At 41.8% G+C, this 24,209-nt stretch overlaps 1 protein-coding gene across 15 annotated transcripts in view; it reads left to right on the plus strand.

Annotated features, from left to right (window-relative positions):
• The window catches only part of KCNMA1 (potassium calcium-activated channel subfamily M alpha 1), a 562,063-nt gene that overhangs the window by 135,414 nt on the left and 402,440 nt on the right, over positions 1–24,209 (plus strand). For all 15 annotated transcript variants that reach the window (XM_082225122.1, XM_082225124.1, XM_082225123.1 and 12 more), the window contains exon 2: positions 4,661–4,828. In XM_082225122.1, the coding sequence (XP_082081248.1) occupies positions 4,661–4,828 (168 nt within the window). The remainder of the gene's footprint in view (positions 1–4,660; positions 4,829–24,209) is intronic.

Here is a 24,209-nt window from a genome sequence, read left to right on the forward strand (position 1 = left end):
ATGCCTCGCAAGACGAAAAACGCGCAAGACGAAAGAGTTTTCCGTTTTTTGAGTCTTTCCGCAAGACGAATTTCCCTATGGGCTTGCTTCGCAAGACGAAACGTCTTGCGAGTTCTTGCGAGTTTGTTTCCTTTTTCTTAAAGCCGCTAAGCCGCTAATAGCCATGCTTCGCAAGACGAAAAAACCGCAAGATGAAGAGACTCGCGGAACAGATTAATTTCGTCTTGCGAGGCACCACTGTAATGGGGTTCATTGCTGAGCTTGGACCAGGAAGACCTCAGTTCAAATCTCTGCCAAGCTTACTAGCTGGCCTTGAGCAAGTTACAATCTCCCATCCTAATCTACCTCCCAGGGTTGTTTTGAAGACACAATTAGACCCTCCACCCCATACCCTGGGCATTTTGCAGGAAGCTATTAAAAGAAATGCATTGGCCTTGGTCATTTTAATTCCTTTTGGATTTGCCATGGATGCAGAATGATAGTAGAAAACTGGAGAATTAAATAAAAATCCCTTACACCTCCCCCTCCCCCAATTAACTGGATTTTTCAGGGTCTGGCACAAGCCCCCAAATGGATTCATCACTGCTTAACCAAGTATTCTGATAAACAGGCTTTTTCTCTTTCCCCATTTATAAATGTAAGAGAGACAACATCACACCAAGCGCTAGAGATATACCACCCTCCCACTTCACTCTATTTATATGTTCCTGTCATCAAGCAATTAAAATAATGAATACTTTACAAAACAACAGGTAAGCAGCCTCCATAAAGATAGTATTAGCTTAAAATGTACCTGCCATGCCTCTAAATAAGGCACCAATTAAAACTTCATTCTAGGTTTCTTGAAATGTCTCTCCCCCTCCCCCCAGGCCTGCTTCCTGGCTCATGGAAGGGCTGCAATGCCATTTACTTACGTACTTCTCTGTCTTTATATTTATATTTATCTGAAGAAGTGTGCATGCACATGAAAGCTCATACCAAGAACTAACTTAGTTGGTCTTTAAGGTGCTACTGGAAGGATTTTTTTTATTTTATATTTAAACATTTTCAAGCTGATACAACCACCACAACCAAATAGAAACCTTAAAACTTTTTTAAAAAAATAGCTGCAACCATAGAACAAATCAAACAGTAAAAAAAAAAGTAGCTTCAACTTTGCTAAACCTTAACTGTCTGGGGGAAATTAAGAAGAAATCTATCTGGTACTTAAAACTCATTAAATTGGGTGTGAGGCAGACAGGCCTGGAGGGGAGTGTTCCAAAGGAAAAGATTCATTCCCCAGGCACCGTAATGCTCTTTCCCTCTGGTGAGGCTCATAACACGCAGGCAAATTCATGTAGAAGCAGGAGGTTTTTAAGGTACCTGGATCCCAGGTCATGCAGAGTTTTAAAGGTGAAACACTGGTGAAAAGCATCTCCTTCATCTCAAAACCGATAATCTTCATGGGAAGTGCCAGCCCACCCAGAACTGTCTGAACACCATCTCCCTAATCCGATGAAAAGGTAGAAGATAAAGGACCCCTGGACGGTTAAGTCCAGTCAAAGGCAACTATGGGGTTGCTGTGCTCATCTCGCTTTCAGACCGAGGGAGCCGGCGTTTGTCCACAGACAGCTTTCTGGGTCATGTAGCTAGCATGACTAAACCTCTTCCGGCGCACAGAGGACTGTGACAGAAACCAGAGCGCATGGAAATGCTGTTTACCTTCCCACCACAGCAGTACCTATTTATCTGCTTGCACTGGCATGCATTCGAACTGCTAGGTAGGCAGGAGCTGGGACAGAGCAACAGGAGCTCACCCCGTTGCGGGGATTTGAACCGCCAGCCTTCTGATCTGCAAGCCCAAGAAGCTCAGTGGTTTAGAACCATCTGCCAACTGCACTGCTCTCTTCCCTGCATTGCACTCAAGTTTGTTTCCCTTCAATCCAATCTGTTGTGGACTATAGGCACATCTACAACCTCAGCTGAAATGGATGTAAAGGAGAACTAAAACTGCCTGTCATCAACTTCAGCCTAAACCCCACACATCCTCACATAGAGACTTCATTAAACAGCAAGAGGATGGCTAATTTTTGTGTGGAATGTGTCATTCATGAATGTTGACTGCAGAATATCTGATTCATCAGATCTATATTTATCATATAATAAAGGCTATACATAATTGAAAAGGAAGCATGACTTTTATCCTTGCCACAGATGTTGATTTGTGCATGCATGTGTGTGTGTGTGCGTGCGTGCGTGCGTGCACACAGAGTTTTGATTTGAATTATAATTCATTTACTCTGTATGGCAGAAATCTGCTTTGACCACAGTGCAAATTATGGTATATTTCACTTTATCAGTCAGATGCTGCCATTCATATTTCACAATGGAATGTGAACATGAGCAATCATTCTGAATCATAAATTTGTTCTAAATCTAAACAATTTGAATACACATTTGCTGCATTCTGAGCCATTAATTGCTTGTTATTCATTGTTTGCAAGCTGCTTTGGGATTTAGTTGAATGGGAATCAACATAGAAAATCAATCTCTCTATCAATCAGTCAATCAGTCAATCAAGCAATCAATCAATCAATCAAGCAATCAGGCATTTTAAAGGCAGAAAATGCTTGTTCAAACCAAATCTTACCATGTTTAGAATGCATAGATTTAATCCATCCACAGAATGTGTACCGTATTTGTTTTCACTCTAATATTCTGGATATATCCCCCCCTAAAAAAATTGGGGGGAAAGTTTGGGAAGGAGTCCAACTGTGAATAAAATGTCAATAAAGCTTCAAAATCTGAAATATTAGTGTTTTGAAACTTGCAATGTAAAATTTAAAATATGGAGAAGTCAGTAACATTTCAGTGGATGCAATATTGATTTATCTGTGGAGGATGTGACAGGAATGAAGCTATGGCTTGCTGTTCCATGCTCTGAAACCTCTGGTGAGATCCAGAGCTTCCTAAAGCCCTTGGGGACATCTACAGGGGTTGAGGGATGCTGCTTACTTACACCAGGCAACTCAAATAAATAAATATTACTGCTGTTTTGTCACCAACGCAGTGGGAGATTCCTTCGAGTTGCAGCTTTTTCTGCATCCTTGTCTTGTGGAAATCTTCAGGAAGCAGTAAAGAGTGTTAAAAACAGCATTGGGAGCTGAACGTCTCTTACTGACCTGAACAAACAAGCTACAGTATTTGGGTGGGCCCACCCCCCAACATCTCCCCCCCCAACATCTCCCCCCCCAACATCTTCCCCCCCCCCAACATCTTCTGTGCTGTTCATGACTGAAGCATATCGAACTTGAGTGTGGCGGTGCAGTGTCCTTGCAGCAGCGCCCCGCGAGGAGGGCTGGCTGTGAATGGCAGGGGTCAGTGGTGATTCAGCCGGCATAGCACAGCAAGAATGCCTCCTCTTAATTTGCTTCTTCCTCCCTTCCTCTGGTGACTCAGTGAGGGACAGTGCTTACAGCCAGAGAGGAGTTCCTCAGATTAATCACGCAGCTCCGTTTTCAGAGTGGCTCCTTGGCAACCCAGCAGCTTGCTGGAAGATTGGCAGCTCTGCATTCCCATTCTGTTTGGTGTTTAAGGTTCCACGCACTCGCCCAGTGTGCGCTTCCTTGGAAAACTCATTCAGGAAACCATAAATTAAAACAACACCTGACTATCGTGCGCATTCACTGTGTGTTGCATCGTAGGTTAATTTTGTCTGTGTGCATACTTTGCATTGAGGTTTGCGTACAGGACCGTACAAATACGAGGCTGTATTGAGATTGTCGACATTCCAGGTGCCAGCTACATTGCATATGAGAACAGAGAGAGGAAACTGGCTCCTGTGGTGTCAAAAATACCTACTGCATCTCCCTAGCAACTTTTGAAAAACACCACTCACTGTATTTGCATAGAGCTTGGGAAAGAGAAATGCCAACCAGGGGAGTTTTTAGGTGGGGGTCACCTTACGTTGCCCATAACTCATCATCATTTCACAGAATGGGCAGAACTCAAAGTTGAAAGCAGTGCCAGGCCTAGACAGTGCCTGAAGCACATCCCAAATGATATCTCCCTGCTAGTACCAACACTTTAGTACTGATGCACTGTTCAGACAACAGGTCCTGCCATCATCTCCTCCCTGCCCCTATCACAGTGCTGCTTGTGGTTGCATTTCTGAACTTGCCATGACTGAAAGTGTGCTGTACCAGAGTTGGCTTTTTGATGGCTTGACTTGGGCTTCTTTCTTGCTTTCTTGCTTGCTTGCTTGCTTGTAAGAAAGTAAGCACTTGCCATTAACAGGAATATTCTTATTTGTGTATCCCATAGAAGGCAGGCCAGTTTTCCATTTGACAGAAGAACATAATTTTCCCACTCACTGTGTGTTGTGGTGATAACTGTCGTGTGTGTGTGTGTGTGTGTGTGTGTGTGTGTGTGTGTGTGATAACTTATATTATTACTTTACCAAAATACAAGCATTATTTATAAAATAGACAAACAACAGGGAAAGAGGATATAAAGGCATTGGGTAACTTTACACAGAGACATTAACTGTCAGTAGTACCTTTTTAGCTTCTAATGCACTGAACTGGGAGACCGCAAACAGAGATGATGTGTTTATCTGGTACTCTGTTGCAGTTTAACCCCTGCCATTCTAACTGTTCATCTCTTTCTCTCAATTTTACAGGAGGTCCAGAAGATAACCAGCAATGGGGAGACCCAGGCAGATGGGGACTTGAAACCCACAGACGAGAAAGAAGAAGTTGTGGCAGCAGCAGAAGTGGGCTGGATGACCTCTGTTAAAGACTGGGCAGGGGTGATGATTTCAGCCCAGACCTTAACTGGCAGAGTCCTTGTGAGTTCCCCTATGCTTTCTTCAGATTTTCCATCTACTTTTTTCAGAGGGCTAGCCAATACCCCCCATTTAACAATATGGTAATTTTCACATGAACAACACTTTCTCTCTTTGGTGTCTGCTTGCTGATACATGCAGAAAATGGCCTCATGAGGACAGGCAACCAGGCTATTCCTTGGTATTTAAAGTAATTAGGTGAAAAGGTTGGCCATGTGCATCCACTCTAGCTCTTAATTCCTAAACCTATGTATTTGAGAGTTAGTGCAAATAAGAGAAATGAGATGCATCTTCCAAGTAAATATTGTTTGTATCAGGGTGCCATATTATGTGACAAACTGTCTTCAGAAAACCCTTTCCTTTCCACAGGATCCTGGTAGACTAATTTTTGCACAGGAAGTTAAAGGAGGACAGGTTTGTTCCTGTTGAAGGGAAATGTATTGTTTCTGACACCTAAGGTTATGAAAATTAACTATTAATGTCAGGGAGGTTCTGATACTCAATATAGGCATCGTTTTTGTCATAATTTTGCACCCACTTCCAGGCACAGCAAGTCTTCCCCATAATGGTGCATTTGTGCCACAAAAGCTCCAAAAGTTTCTTGTATTCAGTACTCTAGATAACTGTTATCCCTGTAGAGTTGTTAAATGGTGGGCAATATCCAACATTAATCATACTTACAGTAGACCCGCTGAAATAATAAACCTCTAATAAAAGTCTATTGATTCCAGTTGGTCTAAGTAAGACTTGGTTCGATGGAACCTTGTGAACGGAAAGAGGGCTAGTTCTATTAGGAAATTAAAAATGTGGAACATTTTTGCCTCCCTTGAGCCTGGTTCTGAGCTCTTCGCCTCCAGGGGAAAGATTTCCCTTATTTGGGTGTAAGTAATTTGGATCCAGGCCCTGTGGGAACAAGGCTCGTTTGTTATGCAAAATGAATTTAGGTAGGCTGCCTGCTAGGACACACTGCAGCCAACAGGCTAATTTGGGTTAATTGCCTAGATTTAATTGAGATTTAGAGCTAGTATTGTTAGATTTGAGTCCAAAGTGCTTATATTATGGAAGTATCATTACTGTGGACTTTTAACAGGTTTTATCATTAAGTTTCATACACCCACACCATTAATTTATTATTATTTTTAAAGAATTGTTTGCAAGTGTTATGGAGCCATTTTGAACCATGTATAGAACAGTGTGTTCTGTACATATAAGGAATCCAGTTGGCTCTATATTGATATAAGCTTAAACACCATGCAGGTAACATGGTTTTATATTTAAAATTTTATATATCAGGAACAGTCAAAGGATGTAATAAGTTTATTGGTCTCTATACACGTTGCCAGATTGTAAATTTAGTTTGGATAAATTAAAAGTAATGGGATTTAGTCTAACAAACAACAAACACTAGATGTAACTAGAATTTTTTTGTGAACAAACACCCCAAAAAGGCATGTCAATATCTTCGCCACACAAGTCGACAAGGATCTGTTTAAAAACAGCCTAGCTCTATGAGATGAGAAAAGATGAGATGGCAAATGTGGTTTGGGTTTTCTTTCTTTTTTGATAGAATATATATGGCCAATATGAATATTCTGCCTTTCATGGTTTTGTCTGTTGCAATGGTTCACTAAAAGTGGGTACAGTGTATTGACATTTGCACAGGTAGTTAGGAATTGTTGTTTTTTAAGAATTGGATCAACATTTGGGTTTGGTTGCTTTATGGCAAAGCAAAACTAAATGTGCATATTTTGCTTTATTAATATGCAATATAATTGAAAAAGATAGGAAGAAAATGTACTTAACCACACATTGTTTAGGAATTCAGCTTACTTTTAGGTAGCATTTTTGCATCCAACGTTTCTGTGGACATTTCTGCCAGTGAATTTATGGGTTGTGGCTCTTTTAAGTAAAATCCCAGCTGAAACTGAGGGCATAGTTATTGAAAATCTTTTAAAGATATTTACCCGCCTCTGCTTCTTAGTGACTTAGCACGCCATGTATTCCTGAAAGGTCTGGTCATTTCCCCTTGAAAGCCAACTGCAGAAAATTCTGTTTTATTGAGTAAAAGATTATGGCTTTTTGTAGGTCAGTTGCAGATCAAAATTAGATCAGCCAGAGTGACAGATGAAGAAATTACAGTACCTTTTCATACTGTAGGCCACAGTTTAAATCAAAATCAATCTTCCAGATTCACAATTAAATAACCTTTAGGAAGTGGTTCACTGAACACTGGTGTTGAGGGAGAAGAAATAGTAGCAATTGATTTTTGGTTTGGCGTGCTCACGCAAAGAAAGCTATTGTGCAACTGCCGCCTAGATTTATTTGCTAAGCAAAGAAAAAAAGTTATTAAGGTGTGGTGTGAAAATTGATCTTAAAAACAGGACTTCATTAATAGTTCTTTCTTCAAATCACCTTTTTTTCATTCTCATATGATCAGTTATTTCCTTGGAAAGGGGCTCCAATGAGGGTGGTCAGTCTCTCAATTGTGCAGCCCAGAGCTCTGCCTGCACAACTTTCCAGATTGAGTCCTTGGCCTTTTGGGTTAAGGAAGTCCCTTGCCTGAGGCCTTAGAGACTTGCTGCCAAGTAGACAGTTCTTGGCAAGATGGGCCAACGGTCTCACCCATTTAAGGCAGTACCATATGTTCAATAAGACTCGTTGTAAAAGGGCAAGAGCTTCAAAGGCTAATATTTTCAGGACCCTTTGTTGTTTTTGTCGTTTTTTGCATATTGTTCAGTTTAGTATGGCTCTCATCTTATTCTTCATGAAATGGGTTCCTACCTTCACCAATCAAAGTGTGAAAGGGTTGGTTTGGATAGCAGCACATATCTGGCAGCTAGTGAGATCTGCCTACCTTCTCGATAGCTAGCTGTGAAAGGAGTGCTCATGGAGTGAGCTAAGACATTTATCCATCTGTGAAACAAATAACCAGTTGCATTCGTAAATGCTAGAAGAAACCAAAAGTTACCAGATCTCTTTATATCAAGTCCAGTCAAGGAGTTTCTTTTCCATAGAAAAGAAAACTTTGTAAGGCTGCAGTCCGATGCCCATTTATGCCCAATAAGGAGTCAGTGTCACTGAATCCAGAAGAACCAACTATAATAATAATAGGAATGTACATTCTGATTATATGGGACATTCTGGGAACAAATTGGAAACTGGGATGGCTTCTGTAAATCTAGGACTTTTCCTGGAAAATAGGGACACTTGGAAGGTCTGTTAGTATACCCGGGTCAAGTTGGAGAGCCTAGTATCCATCTCCAAACCTATGCTAGCTCAGTCTGCATCCCCAAAATTGAGCTGTTTTTATATCCTTTACGCACCATTCTTCATTTCTGATTTTGTGTTGGCTCAGAGTGCTGCACATGTGCAGCATAAGTTTTGGTTTCCCTGCTGGTTACTAAAGCCACAGGAACGTAGGTACACCTTCATGAAAACCCTTGAAAGGCTCACAATCTCTTTGATTGTGCTTGCATGTTTTGGATCACCTGCAAACTGAAAACTGCACCAGTCTGTGCACGCACCAGTTCCAAAATTAATTCAGTTTCTTTCTAAGTTAAGGCAGGCAGGCAGGCAGAACCAGAACATGGGTCAGAAGCAAACCATGGGACCAGAATGGGAGGGGGGAAAGGGAAACTGAGGATACCCATCCATCCCTATTCTCTTTCATTTCCATGTTACAAAAATTAGAAAACTTGTCAGCAGCTCAATGTGTGAAAATTATTTAAAATGTGACATCCTTTGCCTGGGCAGCTGTCAAAACCAGGAACAGTTTGTGAAAGCTAATTCGGTTCTAAATTAATCCTGAACACTTCGAAAATAACGCTGTTAAAAGAAAACAACATTTGAGATGCTCCCCTCCACCACCTAATTTGATGGTTGGAAAGAATATATTTTAACATTTCGTACATATGTTTTATGCACTACAACTTTGCTCACTGCCATGGACTTTACATAGATTTTTGTGTTATGTGGGATAGATTGCAACGGACTGTGCCTGAACCATCTTCCAGGGTTCTCAGTATATGTCTAAGGTTTTGGCTGCGATCACCTGAGAATCCTGGAAGTCACATGGCTCTGAGGGTGGAGCTCGCCAGCGCCTCCCTGTGCCCTGCCCTGTTAGCGCTCTAGTTTTACGTGATTCCTGCCATGCATTGCCAACAATCCCTGGCCCTACTTCCCTTGAAATCCACCTGGTTCTTTTGAGCGTTGAGCTAGAACGTTTGCAAAAAAACATATTCACTACATGGTCAGCTTTGTAACCTCCCGACAGTGAGCAGGTTCTAAGAGGCAAAGTTTGCCAGACCCAGCTAGTGAGCATTGGTGCCCCCTGTTACCTTCCCTCCATCACAGAAGCTTTGAGGTGGGGTTGCTTGCAAAAGTGGAAAGATCTAGCAGGAGCAGTGATAGAGGTTGGGGGTGAACCCCCTTTTGAGATGGAGCTTGACGAATGACCCTGTGCCTCCCTTATAGCAGAGACTTTCCCAACTGTGTTGGCCATAATTGTGAACTTGGTCAGCATCACTAAACAATGAATTAATATGCCTGCACATTGGCATTCCTGGGATGGTATCTTTGTTTGGCATAATTAAGAGCGCTGATTGTGGCATGACATATTACATGGTGGTAGAGAAGGGTTTACTGGGGAGCCGAACTGTAGCAACCAACTGTACAATATGCACTGATTTTGGCAAACATTTACTTACTTGTAAACTATTCTTTTTAACACACTCCACCACAGTAGCTTTTGAAGCTACTTTTTAGCCCCTTTCCTGCTTTTCTTCCTGTCTCTTCTTGCTCCACACACTCGAAGCTCTACCCTGGCAGGAGGAAAGTAGGAAGCTACAGTCTCTGTTGGGCATACTAGCTCAGGGTCTCTACTAGTGCAATAATTAGCTAAGGAGCTCCTAGTTTGAAATATAATCACCTGGGGGGACAGTGGATGAAATGGATGCTAATTATCCAATGGTAGGTAGTGGTTTGTATTAGGAAAAAAAAAGTCCTTTTGTGGAGCAGTTTATTTTGAGCTTTAAACCTCCTCGTGGGTTGCCATGGGGATTAGGTGCAGCCATAAATCCGCTTCCTAGGTGTTCACATGTGTTAAGCTGCCTGCAAACACTTCTTCTTTCCTTGAAATTAATTTGTAGACTGAACACCTTTGCTCGGCTTGGGTCTGTTATTGATGTCCCTGGTTTATGTGCTGTGTCTCTCTCTCTCTCTCTCTCTCTCTCTCTGTGTGTGTGTGTGTGTGTGTGTGTGTGTGTGTAAATCGGTGGTAGCTCTCAGCAGGAGAAATTGTTCATAGCTGAATTGGAAGATATTTGCTCCAGTTTGCTTTAATCTCCCGTGACTACAGTGTGGGCTGTTCCCTAGGTTTCCATAGGGACAGGAACAATGCTTCCCGTTGGGGTTCATCAGCCACAGAATGATGATGCTACAAAGTACACAGTGTTGAGTTGGTCTCATTGGTTTCTATGGTAACTGCAGCTTCCTTTAATCCACCATCTCTCTCTCTCTTTCTCTGTTTTTTCCCCTTCCCCTTTTTGCTTCTGCACCAATATTATTGCCAAACCTATGGTGCATTTTTGGAAATTGATTTCGGGCTTGTAGGAGGTATATGCAAGCATAATTCTGAGGATGATGAAGCAGAAATATATTTTTGGCACATCTTGGGTTTGGGTTGTGTGTGTGTGTGCCTTCTCCATTCTCTTACGAAATCAAAACCAAAGTGCTACCAGACCTTCAGTAGTGCCATCTGCCTCAAATTTTATGGGATGGTCTGGATTTTTATGCACCTGACTAATGCCAGGATTTGAAAACCTATCCAACTGTGTTTGAATTTAAAAGAAAGAAAGAAAAAGATAAGAGAGGCCATGTAGATAAATAAAACTAGATGAATCATAAAATGATTCAGTATTGTCATTTCAGGATGTTATGTTGTGAAACAGAGATATAAAGCTAGAAAGATGCAATGAACGACTTATTGTACCAATCTCATCTATTAATCATACATAATACATCCATCCACATGATGTCATTTCAGGATAGCATAGTGGATGATTTATATAACTGTACTTACCAGGGGCCTACACATTTGGGCTGTCCTTGGTAGCCAAGCTAAATTTATTTTTTCCATTGGCCCTGCCTTTCTCCTGAGGATTGATGGGGAAGGGGTATCATATATGGCTTTGACTTAAGAGACTCAACAAGACTGAGGGGGAAAGCCCCCCCCCCAGTTGTGAAGAGGCTCAGGAAGTAGCAAGGCTGTAAGAGAGCTGCTCCTTTTCTCCAGATCCCATGGACCTCACAGTTATGTTATAAGGAGAATCTGGCTTTGTGAAAGGTCACACCCCATAGTTGCGGTGAGTAAGTTACCAAGCGCCCTGGCAAGTTCCTGGAAGGGATTATATTTTTGTTTGCCCCTCCCCAGTCATGATCCTACCCTTGGTGGTATCATTTACCATTTTAGATGATTTTATAGGGACCAAAAATGATGCACACCTGACTCACCTAATTTGCTTCCATAGGCTGTGACCATGGCTTAAATCAGCCTTCCAAGTATTGTTGGATTCTAACTCCCATAATCCCAGAACACTGACCATGATGGGACTGATGGAAATTGGGAATCTGACAACTTCTGGAGGACATTTGGCCAGGAAAGGGTGACTTAGGTGATTTTTAAAAGGGGGTGGGGAATAGGCAAATTCTAGGAGCAAAGTTTTATTGATGGCTATTAACCATGAGAGCTGAATGGAAGCTCTGTGTTCAGAGAATATCAAATGTAGATGTCAATGAGTGAGGAAGGGCTGTTGATGATAATAATAATAATAATAATAATAATAATAATAATAATAATAATTTTATTATTTGCACCCAACCCATCTGACTTGATTTGTGCCCTGTTTCTGAGCTTACTGGAAATATTTGGTTAGTCTCTGTTGGGAACAAGGTGCTGGACTTGAGGATTCCTTAGAATGATCCAACCGAACTTTTTTTATGTTCATGCATTTTGACACAAAGTTACAGCATGCAACATGCTATGGCAATCTTTAATTGGTTACAGTGTTCTGTCTTTTATTTTTAACCAGGGCCACAATGTGCAAAGCTCAGCATTAATCTCATGATTTCACCCTTGCCTTACTACTGCATATTTTCACACAGGGGAAGCTTAGCTGTGCATGCAAAAACTCCACTTACCTAAATCAAGCTGGAAAAAGATGGCTGCAGTAAGACCAAACTCTCAAGACATTTTTAAAACGCTACTTAAGAAGGTGGTAGTAGGAACATTTGAAATGGGGTGTCAGCAGAAACAAAAGCATCAAGTCCAAATCCTCCTTTTTTTAAAAGAAAACCTTTTTAATATTTTTGTAAAAAAGAATTGTGATTTTTTAAAAAAGGAATGGGAAAAACACACCTTTCTGTTGCAAGTCTCCATTACCGGTTCAACATCTATAGCAAATGACTCCCTCTAGAGTCCAAATTGCAAAAGAATGTCATTCCATTAAAAAAATAGTTTTGTTCTTGTGGCAGCTTTTGTCCTTGGTCACATGGTAAATCCTACATTGCAAAAGGATCTGAGTTGTTCTTTGAAGACTATGGCTGTGCCACAGACATTATCTGAAGGACCACTATGTCCCTTATACACTGGCCAGATCACTGTGATCACCTGGAGAATCCCTCTTGAATGTCCCACTGTGAGCTTATATTCTTTTATAGTTTCTATGGGAGCCAAGGTTTATCAGTGTAGTGGCACCAGTAATTTGGAATACTGTACTAGTTCGTATTGAAATCATACAGGCACCCTACAACTTTGTTATTTTGTCACCTGCTGAAAACATGTTTCATTTGCTAAGCAGTTTTAATGCCATGCATTGCTGGTCATTTGTTCTCTATTTTATGTTTTTATGATTTTTTTACTCATTTTATTGTACACTGCCATTTTTTTATATTGAGTTGGCAGTTTTGTAACATTCTTATAAATATAAACATTGTCTTATGCTTTCACATCCTGCCAGTGGGATTCCCAAAAGCATCTGTTTGTCCGCTGCTGAACTAGACAGACTTTTTGCAGGCTTCAACAGCAGGCCATCCGTAGGCAGCCTTCCTCGCTGTTTCCGTTCTACCGTTAGGAAACCTAGTGTATAATCAGGGACGCGGACTTATAAAAAATATTGGGGGGGGGGGCCCGGGAAAGCTCATGAATAATAAATAAGCTCATGAATATGCAAATAAAGTGGCGCCGCCTCCTCGTGAGCGAATAGGGGAGAGCGTGCTGCGCCTATTAATCAGCTCCGGAACAGCTGATATGCGGGAAACATGGGGCTAGCCGGAGAAGAGAGGGCGAGCCCCCTCCGCTCCGGCCCTAAACCGCTGAAACCGCCAGGAGGAAGGAAATTCCCCCCGGCAGTGCCTTGGCAGTGGCGGTGGTGCTGCGAAGCAGCGAGGCAGGAGCCCCCGCCCCCGGGGATTCCCTAATCTCGCGGGGGACGGCCGGGGCTCTCCGACTAGGGCGCGCGGCTGGCTGGCTGGCTGGCGAGGGAGCAGGTGGGGAGGAGGCGGGGGACGGCGGCGGCGCTCTGCTGGAAGGGCGCCCGAGATTATTGGGGGGGCTGAGCCCCCCCCAAAATTTTTTTGAGGGGGCTCGAGCCCCCTCAGGCCCCATGGAGTCGGTGCCTATGTGCATAATAGAAATGACTACAAGAAGATGCAGCTGTCTAATTATAGAACAGTTCAGCATTGGAATGGGTTGCCAAGGAAGGCTGTGAAATCCCTTCCTTGAAAGTCTTAAACAAAAGGTGAGAGAGGCATCTTTCAAGCTTCGGCTATAGAAATCAGCAATTTGCACAAGTATGGAAATATGGAATGTAGGATCAAGGTTTTAACGTTATACATGCTTCTTTACAGCAATCAAATTTTATCATGTACCTGCTGAGAATCTTCTTTACCCAGCTGCATAGGATTGCATTTAATGTTAATCATACTCAGAACAGACCTGTTGAAATTAAAAGACTTCCCATACCTATGGGACTGCCTCTCCTAGTATGACCCGTGGAGGACCTTAAGGTCCATAAATAACAACACTTTGGAAGTCGTGAGCCCCAAGGAGGTTAGATTGGCCTCAACCAGGGCCAGGGCCTTTTCAGCTCTGGCCCTGGCCTGGTGAAGTGCCCTACCGCAGGAGATCAGGATCCTGCGGAATTTGACATCTTTCCACAGGGTCTGCAAGATGGAGCTGTTCCGCCTGGCCTTTGGGCTGGACTCAGTCTAAACCCCCCCACTCATTTTTTTTTAATGGAACCCCCCATATGGTATTTTGTATATAAATTTTTCCTTGGCTTTTTTTGCTGGCCCATATAGGACCAGCATGGATAGTTGGCCCTGGTGAATATTTTATCCCCTTTGATCTATAGGCTACCACTAAAACAAGGCTGTATTTTAAGCTGCATTTTAAGCTGTATTCTAACTTATATTTTAATCAACTGTTTGTTTTGTTTTGAATGTTTTTACTGTATTTATATTCAGTGTTAGCTGCCCTGAGCTTGGCCGGGGAGAGCGGGGTATAAATATTTTTTTTAATTATTATTATGATTATTATTTAACTAATGTCTAGAATTTAGCTGGATACAACCCATAGTGGTTTGGGAGGGACCATGTTTTCCTTTATAGATTGCCACCCTAGAGAGATGAAGAAAAGCAAATTTTTTGGGTGGGGGACCCAGTTGAGATTGCAGTTCTGTACACCACAGGCGTGGGGAATTTCTGGTCCTCCAAAGGTTGTTGGACTCGCATCAGCCTTGGCCAGCATGGTCAATGGGTGAGGGATGACGGAAACTAGAGTCCTGCAATATCTAGAGGGTCATCGGTTCCCCATTCCTGCTATACACGCCTACCTGAACTCCATGGGTCTCACATCTGAGTAGTTGGATTTCACTGTAAAAGTGGGCTAGAGGCACGTTCAGCTTAATATAGTTCTAATCAGATAATAATATCCTGGTCTTGTGACTTGGGCAAAAGCTTTTAAGATGTTTTTTTTCAAAAGAGAAATACTTTCCCGACATTATTTAATCAAGAGTTTAATCAGCTTTTAATTAAATATACTCTGAACTGAAATACTGCAGCCCTGACAATAATTGGTTCATTAAATCAGTTAAAAAACAAGGTGTGCCATCAAGACAATCTCCTGACTACAAAAAACCTCCTCCTATTTGAAAATCAGCTGTGGAACTGATTTTCTCCTGTTGTTCTTCATTGTTAAAAAGCAAAAGCAAAAAAAGCGAGATCAGTCCATTCACAGGTGCACTTCAGTAACTTCCATTTGGCACAGTGTCTTCCATTGCAAGAGGCTGAAACAGCAAAGAGAAAGAAAAAACGTGTAGCTTCCGACATAAATTAATGAAAATCTGTTGATGCAAGGTCACGGATAGCACCAAAATGGTAAAAGCTGAACTGTTCCTTTAAAAACGAAGACTTTATTGTGTTTATTTTAACAGATAAATGTAGACAGTATTCATACCATTGGACCATCTGTATTAGAAGGATATTTTAAGAGCTTGCCTCAATAGGATATTTTGGGTAAATAATTTGAAACAACAATATACAAGCAAGGCTTTCCACGGCCTGTCATCAGTTCAATTTAGTTTAATGTGTTGGGTGGTTTTTAGATCCATTCTCATCTCAAAGCTTTGGCTTAGTTCTCATGGAAATGGTAAACTTGCCCCAGCTGTATCATTTGAAATTGCAGGTTGATAAAAATAAATAAATCCCTGTGTGTGGAAAACTAGCGTGTCAGGGAATAAGCCTGGCATGCACGTTTTTGGTTGAAATGTAACAACTGTCTTTGTTTGTTTCAGCAAGATTGTATCTGGCTTCTAACACTTTTTGAAAAAAAATAGATTTTGTTGTCTTAATTTTTTGTAATCTGTGTTTCTTTGTGCTTAAAATTACGTATTTGTGTGTTGGAAGCCTGCTTTTCCTAAATGTGGCATATAAATATAAATAAATAAACTGTAACAATAGCAATACTGGGGTTGGGGGACTCTTAAGTAGCTTGCACATAGTAAACTGTCAAGGAAAGGAAAGCTTGGTAGGTTATATCACTTTATAGCTTCTGATGCCAGGTAAATGCTTTTTTTTTATTTTGCTTTTTATTCTAAAATTCATTGGTGCTGACTGGCATTGCTTTGACTGCTGCAGTTATTTTTTATAATGCCACTTTATTATTTGTGCTGTGATGTTTATTGCTCTTATTGGCATTCTTCTTGCCATGGTACACCACCCAGAGCCAATCTTAAAGCAGAATAGATTCCAATTTACAGTTTGGTGGACATGATAAACTATTTTGATGAAATCATTGCTTGCAAACATTTTAGCCCTTGCAGTGTTTTGCTACACAGAGATTGAGAAATGAGTTTCAAAGTTTGGGATTTCTGGAACCTCCGTTCCTGAGATGAGAAGGTGTAGCCTGGAACATAAAGGGCATGGCATTGTAGATAATAATAATAATAATAATAATAATAATAATAATAATAATAATTTATTATTTATACCCCGCCACTCTGGCTGGGTTTTCCCAGCTACTCTGGGTGGCTTCCAACAAAATATTAAAATACAATAGTCCTTCAGATATTAAAAGTTTCCCTAAACAGGGCTGCCTTCACATGTCTCCTAAAAGTCTGGTAGTTGTTTTTTTCTTTGACATCTGGTGGGAGGGCGTTCCATAGGGCAGGTGCTACTACCGAGAAGGCCCTCTGCCTGGTTCCCTGTAACTTGGCTTCTCGCAATGAGGGAACCGCCAGAAGGCCCTCGGCTCTGGACCTCAGCATCCGGGCAGAAGGATGGGGGTGGAGATGCTCCTTCAGGTATACTGGACCGAGACCATTTAGGGCTTTAAAGGTCAGCACCAACACTTTGAATTGTGCTCGGAAATGTGGATCAGGGAAGAAGAGTTTGGCAGATGAAGTGAGGAGCCTAGCTGCTCTCCATGGGTCACAGAGCAGAACCTGATTGACATGGGAACTGAGCTAATAGCAAAAAGCTCTTACTGAGCCAAGCAGAAAATAACTTTTCCTCCATCTTAAATTATTCTGGGGGGCCCCTGAGGAATAGAAAACACTGAAATGTCAGGTCAAACTCAGGCTTGCCAACCCAGTTCTTATACCTACTCACTTAATTTTCCCACAAAAAATCCCGGTTTATTTCTTGCTATTACCTTTTCAGACATTGTTTATGCAGTCAGAAAGGCCTAAAGGTTGTATTTGTAGCTGAAATGAGCCCATCAGCGTTTCCACATCAACTGGCAGGTTGCACAAATGTTTGTGTTGCAACCATGTGTGTCACATTGCGACTTGGGTATAAATAGCTGCAAGGAAAACAGGCGGCAACAAAGGGAGTAGGGAACCCTCTCCCAATACGTATGCTAAAAAAGTTAAAAAATAAAATAAAAAATCTAGACATTTTCATTTGAATCAGATCTACAGCGAAAAGCCATTTCTTGCTGCCTGCACCCTTCCCATGCCATAAACTGCCATTAATAATTAGTCTGTCTCTATGAAGGGTATACGGAATGCCCTAAACTGTTGCTTCCCATTTTACAAAGAAGCGCATTTGCAAAACCTCACAGATGGCTTTCCCTTGAGGCGCTGCGGCCTCCTCATGCAGAGAGGAGCAGTGCTCTGACCTTGCAGTTAGCAACACTTTGTTTAATTGTTACATTACTATTTTTACTCCATTGAGCGACATGATGCCTGCGTTCTCCAGCACAAAAGTGACAAAGCTGTTGGCAAACTTGGGTGTTCTGCAACACGTATGTAACCTGAGTTGTTGGAGGGGGGAAGAGAGTTGTGCACAAAGATGGTCAGCAGAATGTGTTGGCGAGCTCTCGGCTTCTGGCAACCTTAAACTCAATAGGGAGCAAACTAAAGATCGCTAGATAACAACAACAACAACAACAACAACTACTACTACTACTACTACTACTACAACAACAACAACAACAACAACAACAACTTTATTATTTATACCCCACGCGTCTTGCTGGGTTTTCCCAGCCACTCTGGGCGGCTCACAGCATATTAAAAAAATGTAAAAATTAGACATACAAAACTTCCCTAAACAGGGTTGCCTTCAGATGTCTTCTAAAAGTCAGATGGGGTGTTTATTTCCTTGACATCTGATGGGAGGGCGTCACTGCCGAGAAGCCCCTCTGCCTGGTTCCCTGTAACCTCACTTCTTGCAGTGAGGGAACTGCCAGAAGGCTCTTAGAGCTGGACCTTAGTGTCCAGGCTGAACGATGGGGGTGGAGACGCTCCTTCAGGTATACAGGACCGAGGCCGTTTCGATTAAACCCATGTAAACTGCATGCTCATTGTTAGGATCTACTCTCAGGAGGTGAAGAGGGAACTGATTCCAGGCAACAACCTGGCAATCTATGCGGTGTCTAGAGTTCCTTTGCTCATGAAATTATCTCCTACATTCTAGCCTAAGTCCTCAACGTGTGTGTGTGGGGTGTGTGTGTGGGGGGGGGGGATGTCACTCTAGTTGTCCATCCACAGGGAGGAGTATTATAGTGCAATATAGATATGAACACACACATACATGGTTGAGCTATATAAATAAAGCAAGGATAGTGAACCTCAGAGGCTGGATGCAGCCCTCACTATCTGGCCCTCAGGACTCCCAAAGGCCACACCTCCTCTCCCAGGCCACACACAGCTTTGCACCCTCCTCAAGTGTTTCTGCTTTGCTGGAATTTGTATTTGAACCCTGATAATGTTTCTTGCTTGCAGGGATGAAGGATGCAGAGGGGTGTGTGTGTGTGTGTGTGCACAAACAAGTTTACTGTACAAGGGTAAAATCAGTTCTTTTTTCTGGGGGACACAAGGGTTTGCATAACCCTAAACATTTTGTGAAACTAATGGAAGAAGAAACTATTTTTTTAAAAAATTTTAGTTTCTTCTCTAGGATGGTGAATTGTCAGTTCCATTGATACCCCCGTTGGCGGCCTCATTTCCTGTCACAGTGTTTCCTGAGTCTCAGACGGAATGAGAGTACCCCTAAACACATTTTTTAAAGAAAAAAAGCACCGAGTAAAATTGACATTCATTGATCCAACCACTTTCGCGTCTGGCCCTGGCCTCCTCTGTCATGTTCGCCCCGAAAAGTTGCCTGGAAAGGAATGCAGTAGCTGCCAAGCTCTGTGGAAAAACCAGAGAGAGACTTGATATGAAGCTAACCACATAGGTGCATATTCTTCCCCTGCTTCTGTTGCTTGTGGCCAGGTCAGTGTTTCATGGGAATAGCTATGGAATGAGGTTGCTAGCTGGTTTTTGTTGTTGTTTTTAACTGGGCTTGCTTTTGGGCCTCCCAACAGCAGAACTGCGGAAATAAGCAGGTTTTACTTCCATACTCCTGCCATTTTTGTGTATGTCTGGTGGCTGTTAAAGCTGCAGGAACAGGGCAAATTTTGCTTTTAAAAAAATAAAAATAGTGGCATTTCTTTCTAGGCAGATGTGAATGAGAGGGAAGTTTTTGACTGCAATATCTATCCTTCCAGCCCTTTAGGATTGGCATTACTGCAAAAGAATGCCTGCTTCTGTATGTAATTGGCCATCTAAAGTTATTTTTGGAGTGCCAGTGAGAGATGTGAGCACTTTAGAAACCATAATAATTCAGCCTAATGAATAAGTCTGCAGTCAGCACACCACACATAATATGGTATTAAGCTTACAGAACAGCTGATTCCTTTCCCCAGGTCAGCTGTTGTATGGTGTTGCCAGAGATAACTGGTGAAAGTGACAGATAGCAGAGGATATAATGATAAATTAAAAGCTAGACTCCAAATATCATTTCAGGTATGACCTGGGATTTTCGATAATTGGGACCGCTTGCACCCCAGACGTTTACTGTGGAATAGTTTAATTTTGTTCACTTTTTTACATAGTGCTGTCATCAAGTTCTTCTGTGTTTCCTCCATGAGTCCACTGTCTGTTTTCAAACTTTGCTTTTTTTAATTAAAGTGTGTGTGTGTGTGTGTTACAAAGCAAACAGATAAACAGGGAAAGGTACACCTGTTGTCTCCACTTTCAGTTCATAGTCTTTTTCACAGTTCGTTTACTTTTGGTGAGAGACACTTTCATCATAGACATCTTGCAGTTGGGGGGGCGAGATGAGGGTATTATTATTTTGTTTCATTGTCTATCATTTGTGTAGTAGGGGTTTGTGTCAGCAAACTTTGTTTGTTTTAAGAACAGAATAGAGTCAGCAGCACGTTCTCCAGAAACACACACCCTTCTTAGCCATTGGTTAGAACAAAATCAATTGCACTTGAAGGGCAAAAATATTTGAATGATTGACTGCAAGACAACTGCATCTTTAAAAGCCACTTAAGTCCTGCCAATCACACAACTGTGTGTCTGGGCAAGGCTGCTTGGGGTGCGCATGTGCACATACTGGCATCTGCGTCTGGAAGATGTGGTCGCTTTTGGGGAATGTAAAAAGTAAAGAACTTCTGGGAAATGGTATATAATGAGATGAAAAAGATGTTGATTTTTTTTAAAAAAACCAGAAGCATTTTTACTTGGTATTATAGGTCAGGACATTAATAGGCAAGATGTTAAATTGTTTTTATATGCAACAACTGCGGCAAGAGTGTTGTTAGCCCAGAAATGGAAACAAGAAGAAATTCCGACGAAAGAAGAATGGCAGACGAAATTAATGGACTATGCAGAATTGGACAAAATGACAGGAAGGATTCGAAACCTGCGGGACCAGAGATTTACAGAAGATTGGAAGAAGTATATGAGTTATTTGAAGAGCAATTGTAATCAACAAATCACGCTAGTAGGACTACAAGAAGTTTTGTACGGAAAAATATCCGAAGTGATACAAAGTAGAAAAAGATAGAGATATTGGTTATGAGTTTGAAATGTAATAGGGAAGATAAGAAATGCATACTGAGAGATTAGATTGGAAAATTTTCAGTCAGGATTGATGGAAGTAAAAAATTTGAATAAGATGTAAAAGTATGTTTAATTACTGTTGAAAATGATATGTTAAAAAAAACTAATAAAAATTACTGGTATATACAAAAAAAAAAAAAAAAGGAAGATGTGGTCGCAGGCTTGATGAGCCTGGCCACACCCCTTTGGGTCATTTCTTGCACATTGAGTAAGCAGGGTTTATTGCCTTGTCTGTGCTGAATTCAGTGGGTGTGGGTGTGTAGAGGTTGGTGGTGTTAAAAGGGTTGTTTTGGTTAATTTGGCTACATGGTTAAGTGGGTCACATTGTTCACAGGAAAGTGCAAGAAAGCTGAATGTTAGAGAAGGTGAGGACCCGTTGAAGGTGCAGAGCGTTTTTGGAGGTCAGCTGCTCTGAGTTGTGAGTCTCTTAGCCTAGACATGGGACATTCTTGAGGCTCTCTGGAGTTGTGGGGCTGGGAGCATGTTGGCCAATCAGACCTCCCTGCTCACTATAAGGTTGGGCCCAGGCTTTGGAGCTTTGCCTTGTCATTCCCCTTGGAATGGGCACCTGACATGACTGAGGATCGCAGAGCCAGAGAGAAGTTTGGAGAGATAAAATCGAGATATGGAAATATGGAAATATCGATGAGAGGCAGGACTGAGATTTGGATATGCTTCGAGATTCAGGCTGTGGGAAGTCGTAAAATCAAGATGATAATTTGGAAGACAATTTGATTTATTTGATTTTTTTATTTTTATTGGATTGTGATTTGATATGTTAATTGGATGGTTGCCATTGGTTTGATTTGGATTCATTTTATAATGAATGATTTTAGAGTGTTGTGTTGTGTTGTGTTGTGTTGTGTTGTGTTGTACTGTTTTATTGTTGTTAGCCGCCCTGAGCCCAGCTTCGGCTGGGGAGGGCGGGATATAAATAAAATGTATTACTATTATTATTATTATTGGAAAATTAATAAACGCTCTAACAACAACAAAAAGGAATGGGCACCTTTTGGCTTGCCCATGATTGAAGTTAAATTAGGTTCCCACACATTTCTCCTGCAGATATATTTTGAATAAAATGTGGTCCTAATTCAACCCATTACTTGCATCTAGCCTTTTTATTGGCAGGTCCAGTTGCAAAATGAAAATACAAAGACAAACCCTTAAATTCTCCCTTTATTGGGGACTATAGGAGCTGTAGTAGCAGTTCACTTCCAAAATATGGGAATCTTATTATAATATATGAGAGAACGGAAAGGTCAAAGAACTGATCACGAAAAATGCTATTTCATATTTGTGTCAGACTGGGACTCCCCCCCCTTTCCCTTCTAGTCATACCTGTCCTGTAGTATATATTATACATCCCTGAACACGGATTTTAAATTTAGAGGGGACTGGGATCTGCTGTTAATTAAGGTGGAAATGAAAAATGCAGACATTCTTGGAAATTAGGACTGAATTGGAGGGCTATGAGGCTTTGGGCAGAATCCAGGAAAAGTTAGTTGTAAGTCCAGTGTCATTGCTTTCATTGGCGTTTAGGCATAACTATTTTTTTAAAGCTTCTACCCATTGATTGACCAGATTCCTGCTTCTGTAGAATTGTCTAGATGCCTCATATTACTAACAAATGTGAAGCCACAGGTGTGTGTGTATGTGTATGTGTATGTGTATATGTATGTGTATGTGTATGTGTATGTGTATGTGTATGTGTATGTGTATGTGTATGTGTATGTGTATGTATGACTTGTGGACATGATCCCACTGCCTCCTCAGCATGGTTACTGAATGCATGAAAGGGTGTTGGAAGTGGTCTTAGCTTGGTTGTTGCTGTTTTCTAGGTGGAGTCATTTTCTGGTGCTTTTTGTCCATAATGAACAGCCCCTGTTCCCCTAGCTGGTCTTCTGTTCTTTAGGGTGACAGAACTGGTAGTGCATGTTTTCATGGGTGGTGGTGGCAGCCAAAATACTGGATTCAGTTTTCTTCATCTGACTTTCATCTTCCCAGTGCATATATGCCAGTTTGTATGAATGGAAAAAAGCCTTCTGGTCTTTGGGCTAGGGGTTGCTTTCCTCATTTTTTTTTAACAATACAGTATTCTTCTTATTATTCATTCTTGTGTCTTGCATAATTGTGTAAAAATGTTACTTTTTAATTGTGTCAATGTCAGAAAAAAAGTTAAGGTGCTTTGTAAGTGAACCTTGGGGGGGGGGGAATAAGTGAAAAAGGCTTTTCTAAACAGGCCACCTTTTAAATGTTTTATATATCATTCAGTTTACAAAGATAATAATTTTTCGGGGCTGTTAAAGGTAGCTGGGCTTGCTCTTGTTTGCCTTTCAAGGCTCCCTTTTTATTAGTTCATGCTTTAAATTGTGTGCTCAGGGGAAAAAAATGATTCTCTTCCCTTCAATTTTTTTCAACAGTTACGAATCCTATCAAGAGTTCTGTACATCTTTCTCGTAGTCTTTATTTCTTTGGGGTTTTTGTTTTGATGGGAAAATATGAGAGGGGAGTGTGGGAACCTGTTTCATGAGTTTAAAGATTTCAAAAAAGAACTACCGTATTTTTCGCCCTATAGGACTCACTTTTTCCCCCTCCAAAAATGAAGGGGAAATGTGTGTGCGTCTCCCCGCTGTCCCCGGACCTGATCTGAAGGCGAGCGGCGGGGAGAAGAGCACTTCTTCCTGTTGCCGGCCTCGCAAGCTCCGGGGACAGCTGGGAGGCACAGCGTGTCTACCCGCTGTCCCCGGACCTGACCTGAAGGCGGGCGGCGGGGAGAAGAGCGCTTCTCCCCGCTGCCTACCCCGCAAGCTCCGGGGACAGCGGGGAGGCGCAGCGCGTCTCCCCGCTGTCCCCGGACCTGATCTCAAGGCGGGCGGCGGGGAGAAGAGTGCTTCTCCCTGCTGCCGGCCCCACAAGCGCCTGGGGGGAAATAATTTTTTCCCTTTATTTCCCCCCCAAAAAACTTGATGCGTCCTATGGGCCCGTGCGTCCTATGGGGCGAAAAATACGGTATCTATCTAAAGAACTAAGTAGATGACCTTAGGTTTGGCACAGTCTCTCGGTCTTAGCCCCACACCTGTGGTATAACTGTACTACCTTACATTGGTTCAGTAATTCCAGATTGATTTATTTCATTTTTGGTTTGTAAAATTAAAATTTGCAAAAGCTTTGGAACTTCGTTGGGTTGGATCCTGAGCCTTTAGTTAAAAATTATACCCACTTCAATATGGTTTACAATACTATACAGCAGCCTTCCTTTGTCAACCTAGTGCCCTCCAGATGTTTTGGCGTACAGTTACAACCAGTTAAGTTTTTTTAAATAAAAACAACAACCTGTCATCTAAGAATATAAAGATACCACCAGCTCTAGCAATTAAACTCTGCCTTGGGGGCAGTGGCATAGCATGGGGGGTGCAGGGGGGGCG

Source organism: Podarcis vaucheri, assembly GCF_965113315.1.
Source record: "Podarcis vaucheri genome assembly, chromosome: 5".
Lineage (NCBI taxonomy): Eukaryota > Metazoa > Chordata > Lepidosauria > Squamata > Lacertidae > Podarcis > Podarcis vaucheri.